This window comes from Diplotaxodon limnothrissa, linkage group LG4 (genome assembly GCF_057381915.1).
Source record: "Diplotaxodon limnothrissa isolate DT_005_m linkage group LG4, D_limnothrissa_male_GT1.1, whole genome shotgun sequence".
NCBI lineage: Eukaryota > Metazoa > Chordata > Actinopteri > Cichliformes > Cichlidae > Diplotaxodon > Diplotaxodon limnothrissa.
Window position 1 is genome coordinate 6,793,300 of NC_140599.1, and position 9,541 is coordinate 6,802,840.

The following is a 9,541-nucleotide window of genomic DNA, read 5'->3' on the forward strand; positions in this document are numbered from 1 at the left end:
TTTTTTTACACCCTTCAGGGTTTTATTGCCCCGTCCTCTACCTCACCTTTTTAATAAAGTTCCCATCCGTAATAAAGCTTCACTTTTCAAAGGAGCAAGCCGCTTCCAAAGCCTTCCTGGCCTCACTTTCTGCTTCTTTTTTTCTTTCTTTGCCCGGCTCTGTCTGCAGCTTCCCAGCCCTGTTGAGTTTTTCTTCCCTTCGTCTCTCCCCTGACAGATTTATGACGCTTTTGTGGAATTTGCTAAAATAAAAAAGAGGAGACAGAAGGGGCAATTGTCCGGCGTTCCTGATTTCTAAAACACGAAAATGTAATGGGAATTTTCTACTAAGACGTTTTCTGGGGTGTACTGCTTCGATTTTTTTAGATCTTCATATCAGTATTTAAAACACGAATACATAATTTAAAATGAAAGCATCAATATTAACACAATGCGCACGATTAAATGCCATTCATTTGAGATTCATAATCTTGACAACTGATTTCTGACTGCCACACGAAAATATGAAATTGACGCAGTAGAAAAAAGTCTGGTAAGGTGCAGAGAAAAACGAAGAACCGTGGCTAATTGGGTATCTTCCTGCTGTTCTCGAGCATCCACTTTACACAGATCAAAGCAGCAATAATTCTGCACAATCATTAATGTGCATTTTAAGAAGCCCCGATATAGGTACAACAAGCACTGAACTGTTACCAGTCCCATGTGTCAACACGGAGGCTATTCTGCTGAACCAGTCATATGAATGTTATCGCCCGAAACTTCTAGGATACATGGAAAATAAGTTGTAAACACAAGAGCAATGTGTACCATGACTAATGTGTAGCTTTCTCATCCAGGGGAATATCTGTGGTGTCTGCGCCTCACTGCCAGTGTTGCCAGCGGCTGATCCCGTCGGACCGCCCTCCTGCTTATGCCCGGTCCTGGGTGGCGGATTGCTGGCGTGACTGGTGTCCCGGTTATGCTGCAAGTCCTCGATCTCTGGTGACGCGTCATCCAGCTCGGTGAAACGCTGCACTGTGCCGCCACCGCCGGTGGAGGAGGCGGAGGACAGGTTTGGTGAGCTGAGATTACCGCTTCCTGCTTGATCCGAGCGAGGAGACGAACTCCGGGCGCCCAGTTTTGTGCTTTCGTTGCCGGGTGACAGCAGGGAGTCCGCCGCAGAGGCGAGGGAGCAGCTAGATGGTTGTCTGAACCCCCTGTCCGGGGCCGGGGAGCCGAAACCCCGCGAGTCCCCACCAACTGAGCCGCCCCCGAAGTGTCCTCCAGCGTTGGCGGTACTGTTGGTTCCCCCTCCCCGGTTAGTGACGGTCAGGTCCATGCCATTGTAGCTGTAGCCGTAAGAGCCCGTCGCAGGGTGCATGGTGGCGGAGGAAGAATCCCTGTACGTCCCGCCGTTCATTGCGCCGCTGCTGCCTCCATAATTTAGCAGTTGATATTCGGGGCCATTTGGGTAGCGCCCCGAGAACGAGTTTACAAAATAAGAGCTCATTTAGGTTGTTTTAGAGACTTGCAGGTTTATAGTTGAGTACTAAGGGGCGCTTGATTTGTTAGATTTCTCTGGGTCGTTATAACGCTGGTACTTTCAACGATTTATGATGTATTAGTGAATTATGGCGTTGCACTGTACTTCGTTTTTAGCTATGTATGCGCCGTCCAAATATGGGGGTGGGGTGGTGTGTGTGTGTTGGATGGAGGGGTGTGTGTGTGTGATGGGGGAGGTGAGGGGTGAGGCGAGGGAGGAGAGAGAGACACACACGTAGTGAGGAAGGAGGAGGGGGACGGTCACGTGCTTTTGTTGACCAGTCGTAAATTCTCGCCGATGACTTTAGAGAGGTAATTTATGCTCTGAGGTTTCAAATGATAAAGATTGGGCGGGGGAAGCTTTCCCTCTCTTTCTCTCCGTCTCTCTCTCTCTCTTTATTGCTAGAGGTGTCGGGGGTGAGCTCAGAGCGCCACCTACTGCAGATATAATTTATTGTACAGAAAGAAGTGTTAAGGGAGAAAGGACACACAAGAGTCCATGACATATCCATGCTATAAAAAAAAAAACATTGTGTGTGTGTTTGTTCATCACTCAGCTCTGTTAATGGACCTTTTGCTTAGTCTCACAATTAAGAGCCGTAAGAACCGTAAAATCAAACGTTAATAATGAACACCATGGTAAAAAAAATAGTAACTAGCCTTTCTCCACATACATCTGATAGCTGTTGATATTTATCCCGGAGTTCTACCAAAAAGCGGTCTCACCGATAAAATACACGTGTTTTTTTTTGTGTTATGCAGTGTTTCGACTTGCTGCACTAATTGTTTGTACCTCAACTTCCGGCACAGGTACAAAACACCAGTAGGAAATATAGTGCAAAATATCACAAAAATTAGGCAAAAATAAACAAACAAATAAATAAATAAATACATCACAGACCAAACTAAACAGTCAACACTACAAAAAATGTTTGAGTTATGACAATTCGACTGGCCTGCGACTGTACATTCTTTCTTTCTTACTGCAAGCCTTCTTTGCAGCTGCAGACGAGGAATGTTAAACCTGATCTGTGACGTCCACACTGGATGGAAATCTGCTGATTTATGATTTGTTGATTCCCGGGTTTGGGTGCATTTCAGCCGCGGGAGTGCTTGTGTGTGTCTAAGCGTTTGCGTGTTTGAAGTAGGCCTCAGTGTGCACTCGGGTGTACACGCTTTGTTGTAACTCCGGCACAGCAGCTAGAACAGGCGACAGATGAAGAATTCCAGAGCTTTGTGTGTATGTGTGAAATGATACAAATGGATGTGCTCAGTGGGGAAATGTGTGCAGTTTGCAGGCCACATTTCAGAGTCTCGGCTAAAGAAACCAGCAGTTGGAATGGGATTCATCTTGAATATTACAAAGTAGCAGGCACATTTAAAACACACGGGCAAGCACACATAACAGCAACATGGGGTTTAAAGCCACAAAAGACCCAGCTGTCACACTCCTCTCAGCACACTGCCTTTGGTATTTATAGATCAGCACAATCGCGCTGAATTTGTTCCATGAAAGAGCTCACTGAACGAAAAACATTTAAATATTTCAATAAGGCCAGTTTGAAGACAATCATAATTCAGTTTTAGCATAGAATAAAACTATCTGTCCGTCCGTCCGTCCATCCATCCATCCATCCATCTCTTTTCTTTCGCTCAACCTACCTATCTCTTCAGCTGCACATGTTTTGCGTTTACTTTATGTTATATTGAATTTGTCGCATTCTGAGTAAGAATAAAGGAGGGTCAGAATTTAAGGTATGAGCCCAGATTAGAGCACATTTTGCAACCAGTGCCTGCGCACAGATGCAGTTCCTTTTATTCTAATAATCTCATTCAAAGAGCCACGCAGATTTCAATATGCTTCATTTTTGGAGATTTTGATATTTTAACCAATTATAGATTGTGGTCTAAGACAAACTCTTTCTAACTAATGTTCAGTTGTCTTAAACAGACAAATAAACAAAAAACGAACAAACAATTTTTCTTCTTCAAAATTGAGACTTTCAGTAGAGAACAGCTTTCAGTAGAGATAGAAAGAACAAAACAACATGAAACATTTCCTCTTCGTTTTTCTCTCCTTAAAATATGTTAAACACCAAGCACGTATGTGCAATATGTAAAGACGAGCCCCCCTGATTCACAGTAAAACCATTTCCACTGTGTTTAACATAGAACATCTGCCAGCACGTAGTCATACAACTGATTCAAAATGGGAACGAAATCGCCAATCGAGTCATATCCACAACACAAAAAGAAACCAACGTACACTGAATATGTCTGTGCTGCAGAATACGCTTTAATAGATTTTCTCTTGAGGTCATTTCATTGCGAGTCTCACTATATTCTCAATTTGTCTCTCAAAGTATTAAATTCAAACATAACATAACTAAAAGTATCATTAATTAAATCATGTGAAAGCTTTAGTTCTTCGCCTCGCACAGTGGCGAGGCTGGTTTTTCTAGGTGTGCTTATTAATTATTTACTACCAGCTTATGCCATCTTTGTCTTGGTAGTATTCCAACAGGATTTTTTTTTCTAAACTTAAAATGTGTATTCGTTAGATACATGCTATAATAACAGCACTTGCTTGGTATGACTTAAGACCGTCAAATAATAAATAAATAAATATCTGTTCTCTGTTATGCTTATTATGTGTGTTATTATACCCATAACTGGAAAATTCAGAAATATATCTTGAATGTTCCGAATGAAAAGCCGGCAAATGAAATCATTCTAAAGTAACTCTGATTTAGACCATATTTGTCTTTATGGTTTTCATGTTTCATGAGATAAGCTAATGTGCAGTGGTGTGTGTGTGTGTGTGTGTGTGTGTGTGTGTGTGTGTGTGTGTGTGTGTGTGTGTGTGTGTTTGCACCCGCATCAGTGAAACTTCCAAGATGGATACAACGCGCCGGTCACTCAGGGGACAAGTAGAGTTAAAAGGTCACGAGGACATTGTCCACTTTGTCTGCGTGAAGTGTGTGTCTATGTGTAACGTGTCTGGCTGCAGGGCTCGAGGAGAGGTCAACTTTCTCTGCCTCGCTCTGGTCATCATTTAGTTTGAGCCCGCCATCAGCAGCTCACTCTCCTCGTCGCTTTCCTTCCAGATCGTCGCGTGCGCCTGTTTGGCCGCAGCCTCGCGTTTAACACCAGTAAGAGGCTAAAAGGCTCAAGCGTGTTAAAGTTGTCCTCTAAATCATAAAATAAACCAATCTCAAATCCAGTAATGTTGAGTTTGACTAACCTTTACTGCGCGTTAATTAATGTTAGAATAAATGAAAATTCATTTCATGCCCCAAGACACACACAAACACACCCTATCCCCGTTATAAAAATAACCTTTCTCCATAAATTCCTTTACATTTTATTAAACATTTGTCATAGGTAGTATATGTGATTACTTGACAATAACACATAACCAAAACATGTAAAAATCGATAAAATATACACTTTCCTGAATGTTTTAGGTAGTTTGGCGAATATCATCAGTAGGTTAACAACCGCAACCCCACCCAAAGCTTCAACAGGTTTCCCGATATTGAAAAATTCCCCTCAACCGTAGTTACATTATTTTCACCATACAAGGTGTTTTTCCCTTGCTTATTTCTGTACAGTTTAAATATGAACACCATAAGACATACATACCTCCAATAGTTTTTCCTCCCTTCGTGTATATGCAGAGCATACTTGCACGTGTACTTAAAGGTATTAAAGGCTACACACATTTACAAATAATAAGAAACAAAATCGGGAAGGAAACAGCCGGAAGTCAAGTTCTAAAGCCCCCAAAACAAGTTGTAAACCCTAAAACAAGTGCCTTACATGATGTCTTTGAAAGAATAAAAAATAAAATGAAATAAATTAAATATGCATAGCCATAAAAAAGTACAGTAAAAAAATCGGTAGGCGGAATGCAGCAATAAATTGTGTTTCAAAACTACTTGTGGCCTTGTGTTGGTGGCCTTTAAAAAAAGTGTTCATTCATCTATTGTATTCTTTAATTTAACGCCATGTTCCTTTCCCCTCCCAGGTTTTATCGTATCTGTCCCTTTCCACAGTTACATAACCCTTGCTATAGAGTGTTTTACAAATTATTACCAAATATAAGACCACTCAAGTACAGCCTACAGAAAGAGTTGATGTAAGAGGGATAAAAATAAATCCCCCCCATTCCGTTGTTTCACCACTGCTCAGGTGAGGAAAAGAAAGAAAGAAAGAAAAACAACAGAGAGAGAGAGAAAAAAATGCGGGGGGTGCTCTTGAAAAACTTGGAGGCATGAGATTAATCAGCATGTCTTCTCTTTTATTCTGCCCTTCCTTTTACGTGTCTTACATTAGTTTATTTTTGGTCCTGTTTTACTCAGTCCGTTTCTCCTCTTCATCTGCACCGTTCGCCGTAGAGGAAGAAGAAGAGGATGTAGAAGAGGAGTTGATCAGCTTGTTCTCCTTCTTCCACTTCATCCTCCGGTTCTGGAACCATATTTTAATCTGTCGCTCCGTGAGGCACAGCGCGTGCGCAATCTCGATCCGACGTCGCCGCGTGAGGTACCGGTTGAAGTGAAACTCCTTCTCCAGCTCGAGCGTCTGGTAGCGGGTGTACGTCTGCCGACCGCGTCTCCCGGGGCTACTGAAGGTCCCTGAGAAGCAAGAGACAGATACATTTGAACCAAGATAACAACACTGAGGCGTTAACTATTCTGTTAAGAAAACGTTACCAGAAAAGTTCATCACATGCATATTCTATTCTATTCTATTCTATTCTATTCTATTCTATTCTATTCTATTCTACAAGTTTCCACAACAGTGCCTGTTTAGTATTATCAAGGCTATTTGCCCCCGCTTAAATTAAGAATTAGTAATGTTCACATTAAAGAACAATGCAGACGATGGCTGCCATCTAACAATGTGCGCCATCCCTTAAGGACACTGTTTTAATGTGAATTTAACATTGTTTTACTAAAATGTTTACTTACTCTGACTGCGAAGCCGCGGATTATTTTTGGCTTTGTGAAAAGTGAAAACTTGGATTTCTTATTTTGTTTAATAAAAACAATAACAATCATTCTACAGGAAAGTTGAACTTCATGGTTTATGAAACACGGAGAATAACTATGTTATATAATGTTGCTGATGGTAAGTAGCAGTAAATTCAGAAAATAAATTCCCATTGTGGTGTGTATACACCGATCTTCACTAATAAGGCAATTAAGGCAACTTCAGTTTATGTATTGATTTGAAAGTAAGAGCATGGATTGCATGCCACAAGCTATTCATATCTAAATCCAAATGACCATAAATAACTCTCCCCTCTCTCTGGCTACTATTTGCACCTTTAACTGTCATTTATAACGCGCTCTTTGTTTTCCTCCATATATATTTATTTGCGGCGAAGTATGTTACCACCTCATCTGTCATAACTCGGAGTGTCCTGCAGGGCTTTACAAAACACTAGCTCTGCATCATCTGCTATTACTCATTCTACCCTCAACAGGCCGTTTTTCTCTCTTAAGGATGGTTTGCAGCACAGGACAGTGTTTAACACTTTAGGTTAAATCATGCAAGAGTGCAAAAGCACAAACTTTTAGGAGAGCCGACTAAATGAAACTATTTCACATTATTTCCGCCACGGTTTGCCTCACTTTCACTTTAAACTTTAGGCTATATCTATATACGATTTGAATCAACAGTGAATAACACTGTCTACGCTGCGGAGGCTCAATAAACGATAAGATAGAAAAGGTCAAAACCAATAATAGCAACAGGAAATGTGATATATCTTTATCAGCACAGAAAAGAAACGTTAGCAAAAACAAAACAGTATTTATCGCATCCTATTGGTCATGTCTCAAAGCAGAGTATGTCTGAGAGGAAAAGCGTTTTCAAAAATAAAAGAGATGAACTATTCAGACACATTTGAATAAACGAATGACTAATAGAGTGTGGATATTTAGACTTATCTCTGTATTTCCTCTATATCTACATCATTAATTTTTTTTATCTGCTCCTTGTTTTCCCCCACACTTTGCTTTACTTGGTAGCATCGTCACGGGTCACACAGGCTACAGTAAAAGGACCCGCAATGCAAACAAACCCGTTTTATGACGGACAATAAAATACAGCGCACATGACGGACTGACAGGTCAACAAACGGGGATCATAAAGCAGCTTCTGTGGCAGGAGGAGGGGAAAAGGAAAGGAAATCTAACAGAGGCTGACAGAGGAAACAAACGTCATTTCTATGACTGGGATCATAAAATATGCAAGAAAGAGAGGAAGAGGAAGAAGAAGACACTCACCGTTGCAGGCGTTCATCCGCTGCATCCATGGATAAATGGGCACTGACGCCGACTGTTTGTCTTCCATCGTTTCTCCGAAAAGCCCCTTTGCACTGAGCCCTACGCACTCTGTTTTACGCTGCACGCCGTCCTGACTGAGCGCGAGCTGATGCTCCTCCAGAGCGCACGGGTGTTCCTTATCCCTGTAGAAACTCGTGGCTGCAGCTGCGGCCGCCGCTGCCGCCGCTGCCGTGGCGTAGTCGCAGGCACCGGTTCCGGTCGCGCCCCCAACACCGACCCCCGCCGCTGCTGCTGTCGCCCGGTGTCCGGTATATGCTCCATTGGCCGCCTGCTGGTAGTAGGTGGATGCCGGGTACGGTTTGTCCTGGTGTGCGCCGGGTCCGCCGGTGCTGTATGCCACAGCTGCGGTAACGGCTGCTGCCCCCGGGTAGTGCCTAAGCGGGTGGTCGGCGGCGTATCCCGATGAGTAGAGAGGTATCTGACCCAAAAACGACTCTGCTGCCGCCGCCTGCCCGCTTCCACCCGTTCCCGGTAGCGTCACCGGGAAAGAGGAGTTGACAAAATAGGAATTCATCAGGAGAAAGAAGAAAAAGAGGAGAAGCCGGAAAAGAGGAGAAGAGGAGAGGGGAGGACAGGAGGGGACGAAACAAACACAATAACAACGTTCACTCGATGAAGAAGGAGAAGGAGGAGGAGTAGGCAGAGGCTAACGGCTAGCAGCTAACGGTTCTCCCTCCCGTCCTGCTTCCTCTGCCTTCCCCTGCCTGCACTTTATGATTTGTTGTGTTTTATAGCCGACAGTCCGACGGGCTGCCGCTATCACTTAGTGTATCGCAGATTGGGAGGAGGGGGGGGGGTTGTATTAGGTGGGCTGAGTGCCAGTGTGGGACGGAGGGGCGTGTGGAGGGTGGGGGGCAACAGAGAGAACCTCTCCGTGTGTGTATGCGATCGGAGAACACGGGACGGGGCGAGAAGGGGTATCGGGTGGGGGGTTGGAGGGCAGACACCAGCTGACCTCGAACTGACCAATGGGACGCGTCTGTGCCTGGCATTCGTTCGCTGTTTTCCTTTCGTAGGAGAGGAAGAAGAAGAGGAAGAGGAGGAGGTCTGGGAACTACCGAATACACCCCCACCACCACACACAAACACGCTCTCTTCCTTTCTTTCCTTTTTAATTCGTATCTAATCTCTCTTTCTAATCTTCCTTCTGTTCCCGGTGACATTGCGCAATCACACCGGAATCCTCGACGCGTTAAATTGATTCTTTTCTCTCCCCGTGTGTCTTCCTCCGTCTGTTGTTGGACCCATAAAAACCAGCAGTTCTCACACGTATGCGCGTTTTCCCCTTGGGGTTGGGAGAGAAGGCAACCGAATAATAAAATATGTTTCCCGGCGCTTTGGAGATAATACCGACCGCATTAAAATGAATTTGTGGAGCGTAAATCACAGCCGGGAACGTGCGCGCGTCTTGTGTGTGGTGCAGTGTGTGTGATGCTAGTATTAGATTCAGCCTACTATATAATATGGGCCATGTAATTGGAGTGTTGTATATTTGCAATTGGTATATCTGGTGATTGGGTAGTTTATGTCCCCTCTTCGGCCAGTGTGTGTGTCCTACTCCTATCGCAGGCTGCTATTTTCTAAAGCAGAAGACTAATTTAGTAATTTGGAAGGGATTTTCGGCACATAATCTGATAGTTAGAAATGTAGAAAAAAAAAAAAAT

The 9,541-nt window shown here is 43.5% G+C and overlaps 2 protein-coding genes across 2 annotated transcripts in view; both read right to left on the reverse strand.

Annotated features, from left to right (window-relative positions):
* hoxb5a (homeobox B5a) overlaps positions 1–1,772 on the reverse strand; it is a 3,245-nt gene extending 1,473 nt beyond the window's left edge. Inside the window, exon 1 of the mRNA XM_085351338.1 lies at positions 808–1,772. Within this exon, the coding sequence (XP_085207464.1) occupies positions 808–1,489 (682 nt within the window). The 5' untranslated portion in view covers positions 1,490–1,772. The remainder of the gene's footprint in view (positions 1–807) is intronic.
* Positions 1,773–4,980: 3,208 nt separating this feature from the next.
* LOC146633149 (homeobox protein Hox-B6a-like) lies at positions 4,981–8,576 on the reverse strand. Its single transcript, XM_085351333.1, has 2 exons — positions 7,818–8,576; positions 4,981–6,158 (listed from the first exon to the last, which is right to left on the reverse strand). The coding sequence occupies exons 1-2, from the start codon at positions 8,389–8,391 to the stop codon at positions 5,878–5,880; spliced, it is 855 nt and encodes a 284-aa protein (XP_085207459.1). The 5' UTR covers positions 8,392–8,576; the 3' UTR covers positions 4,981–5,877.
* Positions 8,577–9,541: the final 965 nt, after the last annotated feature.

Coding starts and splice junctions, on each gene's coding strand:
- LOC146633149 (XM_085351333.1), bottom strand. CDS start 8,391: ATGAATTCCTATTTTGTCAACTCCTCTTTCCCGGTGACGCTACCGGGA. Junction 6,159..7,817: donor GCGGATGAACGCCTGCAACG/GTGAGTGTCTTC, acceptor CTTGCTTCTCAG/GGACCTTCAGTAGCCCCGGG.